Source organism: Anopheles stephensi, chromosome 3, assembly GCF_013141755.1.
Source record: "Anopheles stephensi strain Indian chromosome 3, UCI_ANSTEP_V1.0, whole genome shotgun sequence".
NCBI classification, from domain to species: domain Eukaryota; kingdom Metazoa; phylum Arthropoda; class Insecta; order Diptera; family Culicidae; genus Anopheles; species Anopheles stephensi.
The window spans coordinates 15,422,213-15,445,256 of record NC_050203.1 but is presented as its reverse complement, the minus strand read 5'-3'; the positions used below and the strand labels follow the sequence as shown (position 1 = coordinate 15,445,256).

General features: G+C 44.2%; 2 protein-coding genes across 4 annotated transcripts in view; one reads left to right on the top strand and one right to left on the bottom strand.

Annotated features, from left to right (window-relative positions):
- Positions 1 to 178: 178 nt before the first annotated feature.
- On the bottom strand, positions 179 to 4,132 carry LOC118509836 (histone deacetylase HDAC1). Its single transcript, XM_036051029.1, has 5 exons — positions 3,806 to 4,132; positions 3,269 to 3,381; positions 3,084 to 3,201; positions 1,874 to 2,998; positions 179 to 1,802 (listed from the first exon to the last, which is right to left on the bottom strand). Exons 1-5 carry the CDS (start codon positions 3,846 to 3,848, stop codon positions 1,726 to 1,728), a joined length of 1,476 nt encoding a protein of 491 aa, XP_035906922.1. The 5' UTR covers positions 3,849 to 4,132; the 3' UTR covers positions 179 to 1,725.
- A 545-nt stretch (positions 4,133 to 4,677) lies between these two features.
- LOC118509835 (tyrosine-protein kinase Src64B) overlaps positions 4,678 to 23,044 on the top strand; it is a 63,407-nt gene continuing 45,040 nt past the window's right edge. Inside the window, exons 1-2 of one of the 3 annotated variants that reach the window (XM_036051026.1) lie at positions 4,678 to 5,063; positions 7,338 to 7,689. The gene's annotated coding sequence lies outside the window, so the exon portion shown is untranslated. Of the gene's footprint in view, positions 5,068 to 5,204; positions 5,704 to 7,337; positions 7,690 to 23,044 lie in introns of those variants that run through there. The other 2 variants (XM_036051027.1, XM_036051028.1) reach the window with 2 other exon arrangements.

Below are 23,044 nucleotides of genomic sequence, written 5' to 3'. Positions count from 1 at the left end.
CTCAATATTTGTGGCTCACTTCCGTTTCAAAAGCAGATGGCCGTGGACTTCTTATTGCTTCTGGACTTGTAAGACCAGGTGGAACCTAAATACTTCCGTTGAATATTACGTAATATCCGAAAAGCAGAATATTTTCTTTTCTTTCACTAAAAACAGAAGAAAAATTTAAAGCAGCGTATTTGAGTTTGGAAAATTGGCAATCCGCACGAATGTTTCTTTTTCTTTTTGTCTTTACTTGGTAATACTTAATCAATCTGCACCCCACCCAGCCCATTAGGACGACCGTTCCGAGTCATTTTCGTAGTTGCGATACACTCTCGCCTCTTCCTTTCTGTATGCGCCACCGATCTGATATTTCATTATCTTCTTTTTTTTACCCTAGCTGATAGTTTTACAACCCTGCTTTTAATAACCGAACCTATCTATCCAAGTAGCCAGAAGCTTTGAGATTAAATAATTTTGAAACAGAAAAAAAACCGGTTGCTACACGATGAGGTATTGAGTTTGATTCGAATAATAGTAGGTCATGAACGGCGAAAAGGGGTGTTTCTGGCTACGAACGGATGATAGCAGCCCGGTTGTCAGTAAGGTAGGACCCAATTGCCAGACGAGCAATCCGGTCTCTGCGCCCGATGCCTTAATTGTTTAATTCCACTATTAGTTACGGTGACACGTTAGGGGGTCACCCCCTTGGCTTACCATACGTGATACGTTGCTCGCAATGCGAAACGACCTTCTCCTGTCTTCCTGTTTCCGTTTAGATTTTAGTTAAGTGTAAATTATGAACTCGTCTCCGGACGAGGAAAAACTGAAGCTCAGTAAGGAATCTTCTCCTAATCGTGGGGGGATGCGATAAAATGCGATAATGCGTCACGGGAAGAACACTGGAGACTTACTGAAGAGTGGAAAGGTAAGGAATAGCAACTAAAAATTGGTACATTTAGAACACGATTTCCATGCGAGTCAATATCACACCGGGATATTTCGCATAATTCCTTCTAAAGCGTATTGAAGCAATTGAAATTGTTATAATGAAGAATGAGCAAAGGTAATTTTACTTACTTTAACTGTTTGTTTTTCCTCTTCTTTGTTGTGGTCTCTAATAGTTGTACCATATCTTATATACCCTGTTCATCTTCCTGCCTCTGTCCTCAAGACTTTTTCTATGTGTGTGAGTGTCAAAAAGTCAATTTGTTTTCTTCTGCCAGCTTCTAATGAGTTAGTTTGTTACGGATTGTTATTTCTTTACTATATTCTGTGAGGGAGAAAAAAAATCTTTTATAGGTGTGCCATTTGTTGTGGTTTGTTTGTTTGTGGGGTTTTATATCATCCTTCCTGAGATCAGTAGAATACAGTTGCGTACCATCGACATCATCTTTCCAATCACTGGAAACACCCTTTCCGTTTTGCATCTCTTCAGTTCTCTGTACTGCCGTAGGTCAGCAGCAGCTTGAGCGACTGTTTACTGTTAAAACCTAATCCGAAGTTTGCGTCGTGAAGCGAATAAAATACGCCTTTACATGCGAGCTATATCCGCACCGGATTTAGCAGCACCCCACCCCAAACGGTGACCTAAACAAGTCCCTACTTTTGAAGTCAGTTAGTTCTCTTGCGCGAGCATCATTTGTCAGTTGAAAGGTAAATCGTCGTTCATGCTCCAGGGTCATCGTGGCGTGGAGTTTGTTACGATGGAGGTTGCTGCTTACGAAACGATGACAGCGTGGATCATGCAACACCCGTCGTTTCCTTCTTGGCCGGTTCTTCAGTCGCTTTGGTTTCCTCCTTATCGCCGCTGGTGTCCACTGCGAATTGAGAAACAGATATTTAGCATTCATGTAGAATAATTCATTGCTCTTCATAAAATGTAACTTACTTTTCGCTTCCTTTTCTTCCTTCACATCCTCCGCCTTTCCATCCTTCTCAATGCGTGGCCTCTTGCGGGACTGCTGCTGCCCACCCTGTCCCTTAAACGACCTGTTATCCCGACGACCGCCTTCACCCTCATCTTCCGAGTCGGAAAACTCATTATCCGGCACTATCCGCTTATCCTTGTCGACCTGCGGCAACCGTTCGTCCTTATCCACCTTATCCTCATCCTCCGACTCGTCGTTGATCGCGTCCTCCGGAATCGGTTGCACCTGTACGCCCGGTGCGTGGGGCAGCATGCGCAAATTTTCAAACAACCGGTTCTTTATCTTCTCCAGATACTCCGTCGTGTTCTGGTTGGACATGTTGCTCGGGCTGATGTGCAGCTTAAAGTCCGGTCCAAAGTACTCGAAGTAATCGTTGTACGGCAGTTCGTTCGCTATTTCCACCCCGAGCGCAACCGACGTTTCGTACGTCCAGCAGCGGGACACGTTCCGGATCGTGTATCCACCGCCGCCCACCATCAGGAACGGCAGGTTGTACTTTTTCACAAACTCTACGCACTTGCCGTGCCCCTTGACGGTGAGATTGAAGCACCCGAGCCGATCGCCGGTCAGTGAGTCCGCACCGCACTGCAACACCACGGCCGACGGTTGGAACGTTTCCATCACCTTCGAGATGATCGGGACGAAGATCGAATCGTACGACTCATCGTCCATACCGTCCCGGAGTGGAATATTGACCGCGTAGTATTTGCCCCGTCCAGCACCAATGTCTCGCAGATCGCCCGTACCGGGGAAGTATTCACCGTACTTGTGGAAACTGACCGTCATCACGCGATCGGTCGTGTAGAACGCTTCCTCCACACCGTCCCCGTGGTGCACGTCGATATCGATGTACAGCACGCGCTGGTGGTACTTGAGCAGCTCCAAGATGCCGAGCACGATATCGTTTACGTAGCAAAAGCCGGACGCTTCCGACTTTTTCGCGTGATGCAAACCACCGCCCCAGTTGATGCAGATCTCGGACGCCTGTTTGTTGAGCTTTACGGCGGCGGCTACCGATCCACCGGCCGAAAGCTGACAGAACTCGTACAGCCCATCAAACACGGGACAATCTTCACCGACGTTAACTGTAGAATTGGAAAACAATTGTTTAAAGAGACGCTCCTCAAGGGATCAGAGCTCACGATTCAAGCTTCTGAAACTGGAACCTACATCGCTGCATGTGCTTGTTGTACTCGGACATATTATCCGGACGGATCGAGCGCAGAAACCGGATGTAGTCGTCCGAGTGGAACTTTGTCATCTCATCCGCCGTTGCTTTATGTGGTCGCTGCAAGAACAAACGTAAACAGCAATTAGCATGCCGTTTCTGAGCCATCGCTCATTGCTTTTCTTACATAAATTTCCATCTTCCGGTACAGGCCATAGTTCAGCAGGAGGTTGTGCGTCATGCGTATGCGGTGCGGCTTCATCGGATGTCCCTGGCCATAGTAATAATTGCCAATATCACCTGCACGAAAAGCAAAGCAAGAATAATCGTTGGTAAAATTGCATTAAGCATCCGATAATTTAGCAAACGAAAAGGTTTATCTCAAAATTGTTTTCCCTCGTGAAATGTTTGGGTTTTTCAGTTTCAAAATTTTATCACCACTGTAACCTAGCCTTCACTCCATTTTGTCGACCGTAGTACGGTATCGCTCTAGAACACACCAACACACGCATGCATCCGGGTGTTCGCTTCACACGACCCAACACACACACTGTCGCACATTGGCATAAAGCATCCGACTGTTTATAGTACGGTCGACCGCGTTAAAAGTGCTCGCTAGGTGCTAATGGTCGTAAATTTTGAAAATGATTGACCGGTCGCTTCCTCTGTCGGTCACGGTTTGCGTAGTGTGTGAACAATCGACACGTAAAATCACTTTACTCACTGTCGTAGTAGTAGCAAACGCGTTTCTTGCTGTGTGACTGCATTATTTGTTGCTAATGTTTGAACCCAAAAGATATCTAGTGTTTCACGATCGAGAAGCGATGCAGACAAGACTTGGAACCGCGTTGATGTGTGGGTAGGATGGTCTAACTAGTCAATAACTTTATACGGACGCCCGAAAAAACGTCTCTTCTACTTTAAGTTCACTTATGTTAACTGCTGTTTTGTTGTTTTTGCCCAACACAAAAGTATTTTAAACAATATAAACGACACCGCTCCACAACGCACGTACGCACACTTCGAACTACGGTGTTGAATGGCCGAATGTGTCCCGCGTACAACTCACCATTGACAAACTCACCACCATGGTCCTTAAGCGGTGTTTCCACAGCTGAACACGCGAGCTGAAAAGAGGTATGACAGCTGTCAGCTATCTCGCTATGGTGTTCTCGGTACAATTACTCGCTGCGGAAGAAATACAATTTTTAATTAAACTCCATTGTGTTTGTAGTTGACAGAAATAAATATTTTCAAATTGTGCAGCTGATCAAAGCAATTTCAAACCCAGATTTGAACCTGTAATTGCGTTGTGCCTACATCAACGCACCTCATTGCCCGTTGGAACCAATTTCACTTCTTCAATCTTTTTGGAGTATTCGTTCTCGGATCATTCTCTATCATATTACCGTTGCAACGGCTAAAACATTCGTTTTCATTTCCAAAATGCGACACCGCAAGCGTTTTTCAATGTTGACAGCGCGCTGTCTGGCAAGCGTTTCATTTTCACCAACGTTTCTGTATGTGCCAACGGTGGTGAGTTTCTTGTGGTGAATTCACGTCCGGGGCCATCGCGGTACAGTTTTGACTTTTGAATTCATTCATTGTTGTTCGTGCTTAACTCTCGGAGCGTGCGTACGTGCCGTGTCGTGTGCTCTCGCGGATTGATGTGTTTAGTTGGAAATCCTTTTTACATTCTGTGAAAACAGGAGGAAAAACAAGCTCTACTGGAAAATGATGAATGAAAGTGAATGAAAAAGCAGCAGCAGCACTAGAAAATACACCGAAATCTGCCGTGTGCAGAAGAGGAAAGCTTTTTCCCCTGTACAGCAGCTGCAGCAGCCGTGCAATCATTAGTTTTGATGGTGTTTGATGCAGTTTGTTGTGCTCGGATGTGCCAGAAGAAGGGGTTCGAGTGAGAAGCGATTTTAGTGCTGCGTGAAGAAAAAGTTTCAGGAAAATCCTGCTCGTTCCTGTTCAGTGTAAGTGAGTTTTCTTCACATACCGTTTACTGCCGTTTTCCGGGAAAGGGTTCAATCGCCACCATGTTTCTTTTCCTTTTCTATCTAATCAATTTGTCTCGCCGAGTAAAATAGGAAAACCCCGATGTGAGGATTCTAATTTAATAGTTTAATTTACTCTGTACCCAATTCTTCCTCGTTGCTGTGTGTGTGTGTGCGCGCGTATGTGGTTGTCGATGGCGCTGTGTCCGTTGCTGCAGCAACCGACAGCAAACGAGCGAAAAAAGGCAATAAGTGTACGAGTGTACGTGTGTGTGAGTGTGCGTGCGCGAAGGACCAACAGCGGTATCCTTTTTCGAATGCGTAAAACTGCTGAATGTGTGTGGCTGTGTGCGGGCGTGCGTGTGTGTGCGTAATGAATTTTTGGGGGTGTGTGCAGTATAGAGTTACAGAAAACGGAATCGATTGAGGAGACGAATTTTTTGGTGGCAAACAAATGGAATATCTGTGCATGATCTTCAAGTTAAAACACGAACACACGATAAAGAAAAATAGGAAAACACGCACATGCACGTATTCACATCCTTTGGAAATAGACGAAAAGCTTTCCGGCAATCGAACCGAGCATCCGACAAAGCAATGGCGTGTTTCCTACGCGCATGTATGTATGGGTAGCGGTGGATAGATGTGTATGTGTGTGCCGTATCAGTGTTCGCTGGGCGTTAAAGCAAAACAAACGCAGCAAGCAAGCTAGAAACGGGGCAGACCTTTTCCGACATTGGGACGGGAATCCCGGGAATTCCGGGTATGGGGCGGTTGTTGGGCTGGGCGAAGAATTTTAACAACAGTTGCCGTTGACAGCTGCTCAAAAAAAAACGAAACCCGAAATTGATAGGAGTTTTTCGTGTCTGACAAAGATAAGAGAAAACGCCATCGCAAGGAGTATTTAGGAAAGTGGTGAAGAAATACTGACGGAAAATAATAATTTAGCAATTTTGTTTTATTATTTATTTGTACATAATTATAACGTCTTGACGCCGTATTGTCGATTTTGTTTAAGTAGTGTTAAAAAAAATATTTTAGAGCAAATCATGCAGCAAATCGAATCAAAATACCCAATACCTATTTTTATGCTCCGGTGATGTGATCTTTTGTTTCGAGTTTTCCTCCTCTCTATTCATGCAAAACCCAATTGCACCGGTATTTACCACCGATCCGGGTGCATGCGACCGTGCGTGCGTTCGTGCGTGAGTGCGTTCGTGCACTGTATTCGGTGGCGTTGTTATGTATGTTGTGTGCATAAGTATGGTGGATGATGTGAAATACACAAATAGAAACCGAGAATGGGAAAGAAGAACCCCGGCCTTTTGTCTGTGTATGTGTGTGTGTTGGTAAATTGAAACAGTCGGGCCCCCTTTTGGTTTTCCGTGCCGTACGTAGCAGACTGAAGGCGATCGGAAAATCTAGAACTCGAAAAAATCATCATGGCTTACTATTGTTTTTCTATTGCGATCTTTCTTTAATGCTGTAAAATTTTATAAAAATATTTTTAATAATAATTTTCGTCTCCTTTTTTCACTTTATAAAAATATCCAAAAATTCGATCACAAAAGAGGATATGCAGTTGAAGTACAACAATAACACATGTATACAACGCACATTCGCTTCATGGCGTTGTTCGCATATAACACATCGCATATCACCACCACGTGGCCGACAAACAACGTTTGTGTTTGGTATAATCGGGGAAATTCTTTTTTTTTCATCCCACATGTCCTGTTTTTCTTCGAAAAGACGAATCTGCGGGCTGAAAGAATTTGGACGAAGAGAACTTGACTGTGGAACGACTGTCTTTATCGTTGAGCAACACACATACAGATGCGCGTGTGTGTATGTAGATGATGGGTACGCAATCCTAGCTTGCTTTGTGTGTGGGATTTTAAACTGCTTCGGAAACCGATCCCGCGACGCATCGGAGCATCTATTGATGCGTATTTGGATGCAAAAGGATGATTGTGTACTGGTTTCTAAGTGAACTGGACTGGGATAAAATCTCGTCCGGACCGGTTCCCCGTACGTAGGATAAACTACGTTACTAAAAAAAATGGTGTTCTCTACTTTGAACTCGTGACATTTTTTAATTTGAAAAAAATCTCGAGAATTTGATTGATTTTCAAATTTTTAATCTAATTTTAAATTTTACGGTTCTTCAATTTACCTCATCTTCTTGAACTTGCCTCATACTTCTACAAAAATTTAACATTTTTTATCATTATTTCTCCCATCTTTTAATAGGGCCAGTGTTAAGTGTTGGTGATAAATAAAATAAAGAAAATGTGTAAAATTCATATTTTACCACTACAAGTGAATGTGAGTTCCATAGTGATGTGAAGATAAAATTTTGATATAATATAAAAAAGCAAAAGCACGGAGATTTTAGCGCAAAAAAAAGAAGTGAAAAGCGTGTCCCTGGATGTGAGTTTGCTGTGACACAGAACGGTTAGTGTCACAAGAAGGAAAAAGTTAAAACAGGGGGGCCCAATACTGCATATCAAACTCTCTGTAGTTCGGAGTTCTTGCCATTCCTGGACATATTGGATTACTGATATCAACCTCCGGGGATAGCTATTTCTAAAAATAAAAGCAGGTAAGCAAATTTAATATCGCTTAATCATAGCTTTTCGGCTGCTGTTTGCTTGAGATAGTTTATTTAAACCTTTCTACAAATATTACTCACCATAATCTTATCGGGAAGAAAGGCAGTTTTGGTTGGGAATAATGATTAAATAAACCTTTGGCTTTTCGTTTTCTAAAGTAAATATAATTTATTTGCAACGTATCGTGACTCATATCGAGTTATCATAAAATTTACGTTTTTTAAGGAAGTTGGGTTTCCCAGGTTGGGAAATTGGGTTAATCATTCTGAAAATAAGAAACAATATGAGATTTTTTTAAGAATAAAAAAAGTACAGATCAATATTGAGCTGGACTAAGTACCTCTTCGAATTTGTTCTTTTATTCTCGAAAAATAAGAAATTGTATACTTTTCTGTTAGGGTATTGGTATACAAACTGGAGCACATCACTGTGATCCCTTGGGCAATCCGCGGGGGAATGTCAATGAGAATACTCCACCTCTCAGGCTCCAGTTTATATTTCGTCCGCACCTCACGCATGCGTTTTTCGGTTGTATTCCGTTTTCCCCTTTCCGTGGGTGGTGTGGAAATTTTGCCTGAATCATTTTCCTCCCTTGAAGGGTTTCTACTCAGTCTACCCAAACAAATTTGGGGCACAATGTGGTGGTAACGTTTAAAGCCGCTTCAAAATATTAGAAAAAAAAGAAAAACTATACAACTGAAATTTACATTCGTAAAACATTTTGAAACATCTGTATATTTAGACCCTTTGGTTCTTAGGGCCCAGACTATACAACACATCCCTATCCGAACGCTAGCTTCGTAACATACTTAACATTCCATACCCACCTTTCCTGGTGTGCTTCACCAAGTTTTCGTTGACAAAATTATTGTTTTTCGAAGGTTGAAACGAACGCATGAAACGATTTGCTTTCATACAAACCAACATCCTCCCACCCACCCCGGAAAAAAAGTGGGAGGCGTGTGTGTTTGTTTGACAAGTCTCATCTTGGGGCAACACACCGACCGAAGAGCCGACCGGCATAAACACAGCCTCGGCAAACATTATCAACAACGTGGACATGGCAGCGCTACGGTTCAAGTGTATGCTGCAGATGATGTCATTTGGTCTGTCACAAACAATTGACCAACAGCAACACTGTACAGGAGACAGCAGCGACGGAGCGAGCTTGCAGCGGAATAGAATCTCTTGACGAAGGTAGCATCGTCATCAGCAGTTAAAAAGTACGGATGAACCCGAACTTTTATGTTGTATTTTTTTTCTAGAGTTTTTATCTGCTCTTACAATGTACAACTCGGTTCTGGGGTTTCGTTATGCTCTCGTGATGTAAGAGGTCTTGCTTTATACATGTGTCTTACTTTATACATGATTTGCTGAAGTACAAAGCGATTGTTTTTGTGTTTTAATCCTATAAATTTCAATCAATTGCTGGATTATGACCACGATTATGACCACGATGCAACTGGCAGCTCTAAAATCTGCTGCGCTTTCTCGTTGTCTTTCAAGATTTTTTACATCCCTTTTAAGCTTAATTATATGCACTGCTTAAAATTATGCACTGCACTCATCATTTAAGATGAATCTGGAACTAACTACCCTTAAGAACTTCACTAGTTAATCTCGATATCCGTAACTTCCCAGTAATGATTTGATTTCGGGTGGTTTTTAAAGCTGTAGTTATGGCTTTATTATACCATTTTATACCTGGACCCTTAGCTAGATATTTAATTCATTCATTAAATGATAAGTTTCTTAGCTCTACGGCCTCGAGAGGCCTTGGCCTGCCGTTAGTAAATGGCCTCCTCGATTTTGTCTATCCATAACTGGATATTTAGTCCTGTCTATGGGTTGATGATATGACATTTGATTGCTAGTCCTGCCACACCGGTTATCGGACATTCCCTTAAAGATTCACTATTTCATATACACAAGTAACGCATTAGACATACAGATGTTAGAAATACCAAATCGAAAACCAAACTCCTTTTCTCCACTCCACTACTCAACAGCATCAGCTGGGCAATGCTCACCGTTGTTGCGTTGCCGATGCCATCGCTTCGCTCACTCATCACTTTCAACGAAAGATTGTATCAACGGAGTCAGAGGTACAGATTGTGACGACCATCCTCACCGTACCATAATTTTATCGTCACGTTAAACTAACGTGCCCTAAAGAAAAGAGAGTGAGAACCATATCGTGAAAAGATTATGTCGTTTGATACAGGCAACCGAACACAGTGAAAATTCTTTTTCATCCTAACCGATATCGAGAGTCTTCGGCGAAAAATGGGAAAGTAAGATGAAAAAGGTTTAAGAACCATCGGGCAGGGAAGATGAAAGTGAAGTTTCGGGTGTGGAGTGTTGTCAAACCATACCCCGGAACCGAACCGGCGGTAACGTACGATCAACCAAATGCGTTTTGTATGCAGTAGCTGCTCTGTGTGGCAGCTGGCATCATTCTCTTCTCTTCACGACTCGACCCGGGAGACACACCTCAGAACGAGTCAGCAAAGCTCCCCGCTTATGCTACACTGGCGCGTCTGCTCTTGCTGTGGCTTACTCGCGACCGCTTTATCGGCGTTTACCGAACCGTGGCAACGTACAAACCCGGGGTAAAAACAAGGTATGTTTCATGCTGTTCGTTGGAGCGTCTTCACTGCTTTAAGCCATCCAAGCCCTTCTCTCTGTTTGTGTGGAACAACGCTTGCCGTAGTTCGTGGCCACAGTCATCTCTTATCGTGTGTATGTGTGTGTATGTTATTGTTTTCCTTTTACGCTTCACACCGAACATCGAACCAACATCAACCTCTGGACCGATACTGCTGCTGCTGGAGTGGAGGTAGATCGAGGGCGGTCTGACCAAAGCCACCACCAACCGTTTTTTGGTTAGAATGACACTTCAAAGTAACGTTTCAACGTTTCAGATCGCTTTGGTTTTTTTGGCGTTTCTGATCGAATCATCAGACCGTTAGTCCGCCGTTGCTGGTCCCATCTGTGTTTAGCCGCGAATTTCTTTGTAGGGGGCCATGGCGTTTTTTCTCTTTCTCCCTGTTTCTTGGCTTAAAGAGGAACAGCAAAACAACATTAGACTCGTTTGCGTCGTTCGCCCGATCGATCAGACCCCGGGGGCTTTTGGCGTCCTCGAAAGGAGCGGAGAGGGATGCTGGCCCACCACATGATGATCGCTCGTCCCGTCCGTACCAGCCAGCTGATCAGTGACCGGTTTTTAGATCTTCTCGTTTCTTGTTTTGTTTTTGATATCCGCTTGGTCTCTCTACCGCGTGTCGTTCCGCAACATCTCCTCCGTCGGCCTACCGCCATAACCCTTTTCCCTCGAAAGCGTGGTAGCAGATCGTATAGAAAATATCTTCCAATAAGCGATGTTTTCGGAGCACACGATTTGTCGATTCCCCTCGACCGTTCCTTTCCGAGAGACCCTTCTCGGCTGGTGATAAACAAGAGGGGTATCCAATTTCACACCGTCGTCTTTCTGCTGCTCACGGCCGGTGGTTAAAACGCGACATTCGATGACATATTCAGATTTCAATGTTTTGAAAAGCGTTTTTTCTTCTTCTGTGGTTGTGTTGTGTGCTGCAAAATCAATTTGTCCAATGATCAATGGAATGGGTAGGCTTTTTCCAGGCTACCGACAAAAAAACCCGAACCAAATCGCCGAATGAATCAAAGTGCTGGTTGCGGTTTGCTGCCGATTGGTTGTACCTTTCGGTGAGATGTGTGAAATGAGAGTGTTAATGTGGCTGTGGACGGAGGTTTTTTTTTGCTGGTTGTACAAAAAAGCAAATCATTTGCTGCTGATTTTATGCTGGAAATGAGTGTTGGACGTAATGGTTTTTTTTTTTTTAAATATTTGAACTAGAAGGGTGTGTCTAAGTAGTTTGTCCCTAATCGTCCCTGGATTTGATATCACAAGGACATGTATTTATGCTATGTTATATATATTCCCAAAGGTTCATCAAAGAAATCTTAAAATCTAAGCAACAAATATAAAAAATTATGGATGTTATCATTTATTAACCAGAGTATCGGAAATCAGCGTCGATCGTCGAAGTTGACAACTGCAGCCGAAAATTAAAAGAAAGTGTTGTTATCCCTTGGATACTTGGAGAGGAGCCTTCGCTAATGCCATTTAGAACTCAGCTAGGGGTTTCAGGAAAAAGTAGCGATTGATCTTGTCAGTGCGATCTCTTCAGTCACTTACCATAACTAACTCAACTAGCTCCTTGCTGATCTAGACTGTTTTTGGAGTATTCTTAGCACTTTGCGGATCGTTCTACTCCTGTCGATCAGATCCCATCATATGAATGTCCTATAAATCAGACCTTTATCAGGTCCTCTCGAGTCACCAATAGCTCTTTTTACTAGATATCGACGTTTCAGCTTAATTTATTTGCGTTCTGAGGTTATTTAGTGCAAAAATTGAGGTTTGAAGAGAGAAGGAATAAGTTTCATGACTATTCTTGCCCTTACTTAGGCCTGAAACATGAACACAACTATATAGAAGAGCAGATATAATAGGACGTTGTTCCAATACTTGAAGCTCTAGTCGTGTCGTATGCCGCCGTTGAACGATCATCCGCTCCAGTTGTAATAATGATTAATCCATCCGTTGTTCTATCATCCCAAAAACCCTGCATTCAACAAACTATTTCCGTGGGTGTGGATGCATCATAAGCTCCACCAAACTTCACCTCCAAAACCGCCAAAGAGTAGCAGCATTACTCAACACCAACGGGGGAATCTCGTACAAAAGCAAAGCCCGAAATGGATTCCTTCTTGTTTCCAGGTGGGTGGTTGATAAATGACATTGATTTACGTCGTTGCGCCCAGCCTCGGTGTGGAGATGCATTTTTGCATGTGCTTTGGAACCTCCATTTTAGTGCCGCCACACTAACACACGTGTTCAAATGTATCTCTTTACTTTATCCGTTGACAGCTGCACTCCGCATACACGCTTTTTGATTGGGTATTTGCAACACCACCTAAAAAACCGTGGCATTAATCGCTTTTATGTGGTCCAACCACCAAGGTAAAAAGGGAAGTCAAAATGAGTCCCCCGGAGAGGAATCGGGCCAGAGTTTGTTGACCGTTGCCAAAATAAAATTGATTACATCCCGATAACCCCAACGCCAGACCATCGTTCGGGGGTGGGGGTTGTTGTGTGCCAACGTAAGAGTTGGGCGTGCTGTAAAATGTACTTTCACTTCTCGCACGGCACTACTATAAAAACCGAAAAATTAGTTTCAGGAAACGGGTCTGGCGCACAAAAAGAAACAACGGAGATCAACAGATGCAGCACGATCAGTCGCAGGTTAGGTGTACATACATGAGGAGTGATAGTGGACCAAGTTCCTCGTCGACACAAGCACAATGGTCGCAGACAAGTTTACTGAACCCACACGTTTCGCCCACACTATCGCCCTGTGTGTGTGTCCTTATGTGCCCGGGGGCCGTTGTGTCCTGAAATCAGCAGAGGGAGAGTGGGAGAAATTTAAAGCACAAAAAAAAAGTGCTCAGCATAAAAACCCACACACACACAAATTTCCATCGAGGAGTTTCATGATCGTTTTGCGTTGTTCGCCGCCGCCGCCGCCGCCCGGGTTTGCAACAAATGTGCCACATTCTCTCAAAGCAACCGCCATCCGACGCTCTTACCATCATCCTGCTATTCGGGACAGGAGAATCCAATCGTCGGTCGGACTTCATCAAAAAAGTGCAACGACAGCATTGTTCCGGGACGGAAAGTGAGTGCAACGGCACAATTTATTCGCGCGGCCGGCCTCCCCCGGTCGGGTCTGTCTGGGCTGCTGGTAGACGGTGTATTATGCCGGGACTCGGCTCGGGTCCAGACCGGTTGGAGGATAGCATAAAACGAGAAGTTTCCAAAATTCTGACTACGTCCAATTTGTGACGCTGTTGTCCGGCATTAAGTGGCGTGAGCGTAGGAGCTGAAAGTAAAGAGTGTTTCGTTCATTTCGTTGTGAAAACAACTATAAGCACTTAAACAGTTAAAAGTTGAGTGATGATATCTGGTTCAATGTTTGAAGGTATTTTTCTCTGTTTGGTCTAGAGGATAGCAGACTCCATTGTTAGTTATTTATTTAATGAATAAGTTGGAAGTCAATTAAAGTATGACAGAATTTTAATTTTGAACCTCCAGCACTGGACTTATTCTCGCCTTTTTCAAGGATCAGTTCTACGATGCTTTGTTTTAACGCGGATAAAGTCCTGTAGAATATTTCACCGATCCAAACCATTACGATTAGTTACTTCAATTAAACAAAACTCCATATTAACAGATGGCGCCGGTAAAGTGTTTACAAAGTCTCCATTCCATTCTACTCCAGCCAGCCAGCCCACAGGGAGCAATATGAGGCACGCAATCGTGTACAATCCTCTGAAACTGTTCCAATAGCCGTTTCCTGGTTCTCCCGCCGGCAACTACCCGTGTGTCGTTCACGGACCCATAAACAAAACAATAATGCGCAACATCAGCACACGGCGCGGTTGACATTCATGATTTGTTTGCATCTGGAAAAAGGGACTCGCCCACATTGGCTCGCATTGGCACAAGGAACAGCAGCTAGTAAGGGCCTACAGCTGCTGCTGCTGCTGCTGCACAATACTTCGTGAATAAACGAATGAAAGCAGAATGCAAGGAACTAAGGATGGGAGCGACATCTCTAGGGCGTGCGAGCGGGATGCTAACCGAAATCATTGCTCATTATATGGGCTCCATGGGTTGTTTCCTGTTGTGTTGGAAGCGCTGTTGGAGGAAGTATCAAGCAGTGGTACAGTTTTCCACAGCACAGCACATCGAAGCGCACACCAATGTATTTGATTATTAGCATCATTTATCTCGAGGAGCATTCGTCCTTTTCGGTTGGGATAGTGGAAAAAAGCTGCACAGGATGCGATACAGCTAGCAGCTACTGCTAGCTAGGACCACAACCAGAACCACGGTATGCAGTGAGACATCCATCTCGCCGTTGTTAACTCTGGTCGTCTTTCGGGCGATGGGATGTGGAGCAAAACTCTGGTGCAAATGATGACCACGGACGGGTGCAGTGTCGTTCTGTGTGTGTGTGTGCATCGTTACACTTAAAAGCGAAGCGGTGACAAATAATAAATGAGAGTAGCTGGGTTTTTTTTTCGTAGCTTCCGTTCTTATAACGAGTTTTATCAAATGTTCAACTGGAGAAGGACGTTTGGCGTAAAGTTCCTGAAGAATTTTTCTTACCCAAACTTGCTCCATAATTTTCATTCTACTGACAGAAGAGGATTTCTTTTTCTGCGCAGGATACTTCAAATGAATGGAAAGAAACGAATAAAATATTTGCTTGAACTTGTGGCCGCTATTAGATGTGGTAGCGTATCGTGGGTATCGTTTGTAACGTTCAAGGACACTCTTGAAATTCAAAGGGTTTTACGGAGTGGTTGAAATTAGCCTTTCCAAATGCCATCTGCTTAGATATTAGATCTTAGAAATAAAGTTCACTCAGAAAAGACAAGTCACACAAAGAAAAGGAAAAGCTTTAAATCACTAGATTTATTGTATAATTAGCACTAGTGCATGTCGGTGTCCTTTATCTGTTTGTTTGAGAATAATCTCCATTTTCTTCTTGGCCTAACAATCTCCTAGGGTATAATTTCCATCTAATTTGCTGATATCCAGTCAAGTGACCCGATATTCAGTCTTAGCTGCCGAAGAATGGTTCAGATGGAATTTGATAACGATCCTGTCGTGTTGCAAAACCGTATCGCGGTTTTGCCCTATCTTCCGCTGATTCGTTATCCCGGCCGTTCTGGTGTACGCATCAAAGCCATCACTTTATCTCAACTTGAGGACCATGTCTCATCTGGTCCATGTGGAAGGCCAAAAGCGCTTTACGGGCTGGGTTGTTCGGTGTCATTTTCATGACCAGCCCATCGGAGCTGCTTCTGTTGATTAACTACTAGGAATTATCTTAATTCAAACTCTAGACTAACAATATCTCATCTCATGTTGAAGTATTGTTTCAACCGTAACTTCCAGCTACATTGACCAGAGAACACTGTTCATAAAACTACCTTCCTGTAACAAGGCGCTTTTCTTAGGGCGCTCTGCATGATATTTAAAAAAAATGGAGAAAAAGAAGACCACAATCGTGATACTACAGCACTAGACCAAGAACAGCTGTATACCAAGAAAAAGGAGCAAAAATCTGCATTGCAAAGCTCGCTACCCAAGACTCAACTGCGGCCCAATCTACGCGGAAACCGGGCACGTTAGTCCTTCCTTAACCCTCACAGCGCAAACCCTCTTTATCCTTTCGTTAGATGTCAGCATTGGAAAGGATCCACGCTTTTCACTTTTCATGTTTTATTGCCCACCAACTAACACGCCGTACGTCCGCTTTACGGAGCTTTTCTCCACCCGCTGCCGAGAATGTGTTTAAGCTCTATTTGAGCTCCATTTTCCACGTAAGGAGCAAACCAGATGGTGTGTTGCTGGTGTTGAAGACCGGCACCTAAAATGTATGCAGGGTTTTATTGTGTACTCGTCCTTAGCCGTTTCCGATTCTCTCTCTCTCCCTCTGCAGCAGTGTGTTAATTTGTGTGCGTGTGTGGTTGTTGTACGCGCAGTTTGCGTGTACTGACCGTGAACTCGTCTTTCTCCACTCGCCGAAGCACAGAAGGATTGTACGGTTAAGGGCGAAATATCATGACTAAAAATAATCCCATTCCCCCATGGGTGTTCAAGCAATGCGAGAGGGCTTATAAATGCGTTAATTCTTATCCTGTAACTGTATCAAATAATTCCATGAACTTCCACGAAGGACACCACGACAAGATGGCGAGCTTACGGGTGAAGGCCAGGCGTTTGGGTTTAGGATTCGTTTAAGTGACAGATTGACCACACTACTGAGAAGATGTAATGTTTAGTGATTTAGCTACACTTACTTGTTTATTTCTGCTGATTGAACTTCAACCTCACAGTCGTCGGTATCATTATTGTAGCTTAAATATTCCAGAAGAAATTATAATCCCCCAAAGTGCCGTTTGCCGATCAACAAAAGCATCGACTCCGCGCTCTGTGCTAGAGAAAGAATCGGTTTGCCTCTTTTTCCCTCGGTGGTCCTTAACGCCATCCGAAAAGGAATAAAATAACGCTACGTTTTTCAGTTTGTCTGTTCACCGTGTGGTGCGATGCCGGAAAAGAAATTGTGACACACACACGGGGCATCGTGAGCAGATACACATCAGCAGATGTGTGTTCCGTTTTCCCAACAGGCTGGCAAAGGATAATATTGCGGATCACCAATGTATGTTTCAGGCACAACAGAGGCGCCCCGGTTTTCGTGTTTGGAGTTTGGTATTTTTGGAACAAAAGGTCGTCATCGTTGTATGGGGTGCGTGCCAGGACTATGAAAGGATACGGATAGGGGTTTTTATTTTCGGCGCTGTTCAATACAACGAGCAATTCGTTACGAAAGGTGTGGTGGCGAGCAGCTGAAGCTGTTGAGCGTTGTAGGGAATGGAAGAACTCTGTCCCGATGGGTTTTTGTTTTACAACCAGAAGGAATTGAATTCGTTGTGGTACAGCGGTCACTCGTTGCTTGATGGTTGATAATTTGTTTCCTATAAATTCCTGGACGTAGTACTTCAGTAGAGGTCTTCACATTTTCCTGGTGGTGGATAGTAGGGAGATGGTTGTAACTTCTTTAGGTCTAGCTATTCTGATCTGATCATCTGCCTCTGATCTTGTATATGATATCAGAGTCAAAAGTAAAGCAGAGGTGCAATACTCTTTTGGGTTTATTTAAGTTCGGATTCCTATAATAGACGTACCAGGACATTTCGCAAAATGGAATATCTTCGAATATCGCTTCTGACGCCGTAATACCACATGGCCTTAAGAGTTGTGGAGTAGAGCCTTGATAACAGACTGGGACAATAATTCTCCATCTGAAGTCTACATCTAACAGCAACAATTCAAACAAATTCTTCAAAAGTCAATCATTGTTTTGAAAATCGAATTTAAACATATTTTTAAATACATCTCTCAAACGGTCCTCCCCCTTATTGCTTGCCGAAATTATTCATACACGTGTCTAACAAATATTCGTTTCTTTCTTTTCCAGGTAAGCGAATGCGAACGGTTCGACACGCTGGTCTCTCTGTCCATTTTCTACCCCGAAAAAACATTCCACAACATATGGGCTCTTAAATGGTGGATGATATGAAAGTTTGACACGAACCAAAGAGGAATAGACCGGCGCGCGCGCGGTATCACTTCATACAAAGCGATTTGACAAGCGGAAGCAGCGTGCCGGTATGCCCGGATTTGATCATCGCGCGCCGCATCGGGACACAGCAAAAGCCGACCGCGGGGCGTCGCTCAAGCATGATGTATTTATGATGGTGTGTTCAAGCCTCAACTACCCAGGTCCCGAAAACAATAGACACCCTCCCGCCTGGACTGTAACAATCGACAATCTAACGATGACTCGCGAAAAAGGGATGGGTCTCTGTGGGTCCCTCTAGGACATTGGGCGATTGGTGGTGCTGATCGGCCGGCTGGTCAGCTATTTGCATTAGCGTGTGCCTGTGTGTACCGAGTCGCGAAGAAGTGCGGGAAAAAAGCTCGGGTAACCGACCAACCGGATCATATGGTGAGGAATTTTTGGCGATAGCGCAATACCACCGCTGTGTGTGTGTGTTGTCTGCTTGTTCGGTATGTGAATGCGTAAGAGTAATAAACCGCCCTCAACCGCGACCAACCCGCACTGCTGTTTGACGACCACACAAACCAATTATGGCGTTGCGAAATGAGTTCCTTTTTTGGCGGGGCGGTTGGTGAGGTGAGCCGGCGAAGTATGTTTTAAACATTTATCGTAAACGGGGTTTGGTTCCGTGTAACGAATCATTTCGCGAACCATCTCTTTCCTTGCGTGACGAAGCGACGGTTTACTTTCTCCCAATAACTGTTGCTGACAAACTGTTTATGAGTGTGTGTAATGAGACGTACGGTGGTGCGGTGGTGACATAATAACGATTGACTTGGGAATAGGTTGCTGACGAACCCACCCTTTTTCTGTTGAAGGTGTCGATGAGCTTCGAGTTGCTTAACCTCCCACCGTGTGATCATCAAGAATGACTAGCGTATGGGGCTATAAAAATGGTTGGCAGGTGCGAAATTTAGCGCCTTCGAGTAGGTCCTTCATCTTCAAAATAAAGAATTCAACTTGAAGAATTGGCGGAATCGTAGATGATCCTATCTTGACTAGCCAATTTTTCCAATATTCTAGACTTCCTTTGAACTTCAGATTGCTAAATCCAGATTCCAGGAACTTCCATCTGCAATCGAAGCCTTCAATGTTGAAGGGCCTGGATCAGAGATTCTAGAAATTTATATAAGAACACAAAAAAATCAAACCAGAATGACCAATCAGACCGTTCATTCTTGGAATATGGCATAACGCCCAAAACTTGCAGGCATTCCCTAGAACCAGACGCACCTTATAAACGATTCCCTCGCGTAACTCTCAATCAATCAATCAATCATGTATAATCATCACGATATGCATCGATGATAAGCCCCCGGTTTTTTTCGTCCCTCAACTCTAGATGATACATAGCCGTTGGGCGCATAACGTTAATATCGCTATTGCATGGCCGTCTGGCTGCGTGTGAAGCGAAACCATTTTTTATTCATTACTGTGGACCCCGAACTCCGAGAGAGTAATATGTGGTGTTAGACACCACTCCAAAGCCGTATCGATTACTAGCATCCTTCCACTGTTTTGCTTCACTTGCAATGTTGTGTCGGTCCACGCTCTATTCAAATTGAAATGTTCTATCCACACCAGCGTGTGTGAGTGTGTGTGTGGGTGTGTTCCAGGATGGACGAATTCAAACACAGTTTGCTTCTGTTTGTTTTCACTTGCCGTGAAGTGCTGGTTGGAAAATATTGATAGTTTTCTAGCTCAGTTTTGTTTGCGCTAGAAGCATTGCTCCAGCAGCGCCACGTGGGATGGAAGAGTTGAAAGAAAGCACAAATCGTTCTTGACCGGTTCCGGATTTGAGGCTGGGCTTTTGTGCCGTTTTATTGTCACACGGGAAAGCCGGGGTCCGGTGGTCGCGCTGAAGTATCATATCCCGGGCGGCGGTCGTCGGTCCGGTGGTTGATGTTGGGTGAAAAGTTATTGGAAAATCATTCCTTGGAAAAGGCGCATGCGTATCAGTTCCGTCCCTGTTTCTTTTTCTTTTTTCGTTACTCCTTGTTTGTTGGTTGTTGTGTGTGCATCCGTACGTTTCCCGTTTCCTGCCATCGAGAAAGTGTATCCGTTTCGGAAAGAGTACACCACGGGACTTTTCACCCCTATGGGGAGCCAGGCAAAATTTTACTGAGCTGGGCCATCTAGCGGTGGTTCGGTGGTTTTTAAGCATTCCCGGTCTTCATTCTCTCGGTTTATTCGGGAAGTGAGAAAATCATACACGATAGGCTTAACTGATATTTGAAGGATGTTAATTTGTGGGTAGTTTGCCTTTTTTCAAATTCTACTTTAAGGACCCTTCCAATCCACTGTATTGATCCGACCCCGAGTGCCAAAACTCGCTGGATCGCTCACTCTCCCCTAACGAGTCGAGACTTTTGCAAGGATTCCTTGCGTTGCGGTATGTATTAAGGGAAAATCGTTCGCAAATCCTTTTCGCTCAAGTGCCGGTGAACTCTGAAACCAAAAATTGTTGTGGTGGTGGTGTGTGTATGTGTGTCCCTCACCCCTGAGTAAGGATTAACAAACGATTTTTAATGTACAGGAGCTTGTTGTGCTCCGCAACAATGCTGCAACGACCAAATAGAAAACGAAGAGAAAGGCTACCTACAGCACAGCAGTATCGTATTGCCCTGCTCAAGTAGAACAGCCTATACCAGGAGGAACAGCCTACCCAGTCCTGTGCACTGGGTAATGGATTAAATCGTAAATTATGAGCGTAGTAGCTTTAGTTCGATTTTAAACGTTGCCCCCGTGTGCCCCAGGTCTTTGCCACTTGGATGGTTGCCCATTTTGTCTGTCGCCGGGAAAACTCATCCCGGGTGGAGAACGACGAGGAGCTGGATGGACGGACCAATATCCTTGTCAGGGGTGCACAATCTGTGAATTGAAGTGCTAATAGCTCGTGAGAATTATTTAGCGGAATTTTAAGATTATTTATAGAGCTGTATTTATTTTTCTAGTCTTTTTTAATAACATCTGCCATGTTTGGGACATAATTTAAGGTTTGTGATTTGTACATCTAATAATCTGGTTTATACCACTCGATACCACTTAGTTGGATAGTCAGACCTCACTACGGGAGGACGATCCGGATGGGATTTGAACTCCGGTCCTTGCAGTTTCCTCAGTATCAGGAAATTTATATCTCAAAATTTTATCATCAAAACTCTTTGCTGCTTGACGAAATCATGAAAATTAATATAATGAAAAGTATGTTTCCTGCAGAGCCGGATTTTGCAGTTGACCAACCCTGACAGATTTATGTACTTCCCAGATCCGGGTAGCTGGCTAAAGGAAAAATCTGGATCCCCAGCACAAACTGTATCGAGCTGCGAGCTCATCCAGATTTTCTGTTGCCCTAGCTTACGTGCCCGCCGATGGTGAGATCCATTTTGGCCCAGTAAATTTCCCTTATCGATGATTTCATTTTTATCGGTGCGAGAAAGTAAGTCGTTTTCACTCATCCCCAAAGGTTGTCTTTCCATCTCATTTGGTTTATTAAGGGACAGTTTTAAAATGAAAATTTATGATCCAGCATTAATCCTCCACAGGTTATTGTGAACCCACCGTGTGTACCTCTTAAACGGGACAGGCACACAGTGGTTTGGCATCAGTGGTTCGGTGGTTTGGCGGCCTTCGTCGGGTGGATGAACGTCAACCAACGAATGCAAAAGTTTGTCGTTCGGGATCGGCTACATCATAGTTTTGCTTGCCACGTTTTTGGTTATAGCTCGCTCTACCAATCCACAAGCCTTCTCCGGGAGGAAAGGATAACGAGCGGGGTGGAACCTCATTTGCCATAACAACAGCCAGACACAACTGCAACACATCGTCTAAAGCTGTGAAGCTATTTGGTACCTCCGGTGCGCGATGTTTGTTGTCCGTCGGCACGAACTTCTTCCCCACCAGCGGCAGCAAAGCCGGGGACGGTGTTGATGGAGGATGCTTTCAGTCCCAGCCCCAGCAATCCATCATTTTTCTTTCAACGACCCAAATTAACCTTCCCCACGTACGTCGACGCTCAAAAATGGCCGAACATCACCACCATGTGTGTGTGTGTCTGGTGAATAATTTTGAATGAATCTGAGTTTCGAGACCGGTTGGAGGAGGTAGATCTGTGGTAAAGAAGAGTATTCGTCAGGTCTGTCAGATGTCGGTGTTGGGGAAACTTTCCTCAGCTTTTTTTGTTGCCGGTCGGGGTGGGTTTTTGAATTGTGCTATTCGTCACTCCTTTTTGGCTGCGTTTAGAGAGCGTTTTGCTCCCGGGGTGTTATGCTGTCAACCCGGGGAAAACAATGGATAGGGACATGGGGGACAAAAAAGAGTTGGTCAACTGTGTGGAGTTGTTGAGTTGAAACGTTCCCCCAAAACCACCCTGTTCCGGAGTTCCCCGCCAACTTTATCACGCCTCAGTGTGGGGGACACAGTCATCAGAAGTGGACCATTTATCTTATCAGACGAAAGTGCAATCAACATCAAACAACGATCGCTGATCGTTGCCAGTTAGCACCAATGTTTCTACCTTTTTGGAAATAATGATTGCGCTTCGCCTATTGAAGAAGGCGGAAAGTGTGTGACTTGAGCATACAAATTCTGAACGATTGGAGGCTTAAGGTTATGACACGTAATCATAATTATGCACATTTGAAGACATTCTTTACTGACATTCATTTGCTTCAATAAGATCAAAGTGCTACTAGCAAGAGCTCCAACAACGTCTCGAATTGGAAGGGATCGCTACTTCCGATGGGTTGTTGTTTACGGTTTCCCTTGTTTTTCCTGCTCCCGCAGATGATGCCGATTGCTGCTGTTTAGTTCGCTTCCGTGTAACGCACAATCTTTGCTTTCAATAATGGGTTCTGCGCTTGCTGCGCGTGTACGTCCGTCGGCAGTGCTGATGCATCGGCGCGCTACTGAAAACATGACCGTTGATTGACAGTTTAACAACAGCGCATCCACCCCACAATCAGTGCGCGAGAGTGGGGCTGCGCGTTGGTAATAAATAACCTTTTTACTGCATGATGTGTCCGCCGGCCAGCTGATTCAGTGCCTGCTGCGTCCCGAT

What these genes read in the sequence shown, in the direction of transcription:
- LOC118509836 (XM_036051029.1), bottom strand. Translation starts at nt 3,848, where the DNA reads ATGCAGTCACACAGCAAGAAACGCGTTTGCTACTACTACGACA. An exon ending in CGTTTGCTACTACTACGACA is followed by an intron (nt 3,382 to 3,805) that starts GTGAGTAAAGTG and finishes CTTTTCGTGCAG; the next exon opens with GTGATATTGGCAATTATTAC. An exon ending in GGAAGAAAAGGAAGCGAAAA is followed by an intron (nt 1,803 to 1,873) that starts GTAAGTTACATT and finishes CTCAATTCGCAG; the next exon opens with TGGACACCAGCGGCGATAAG.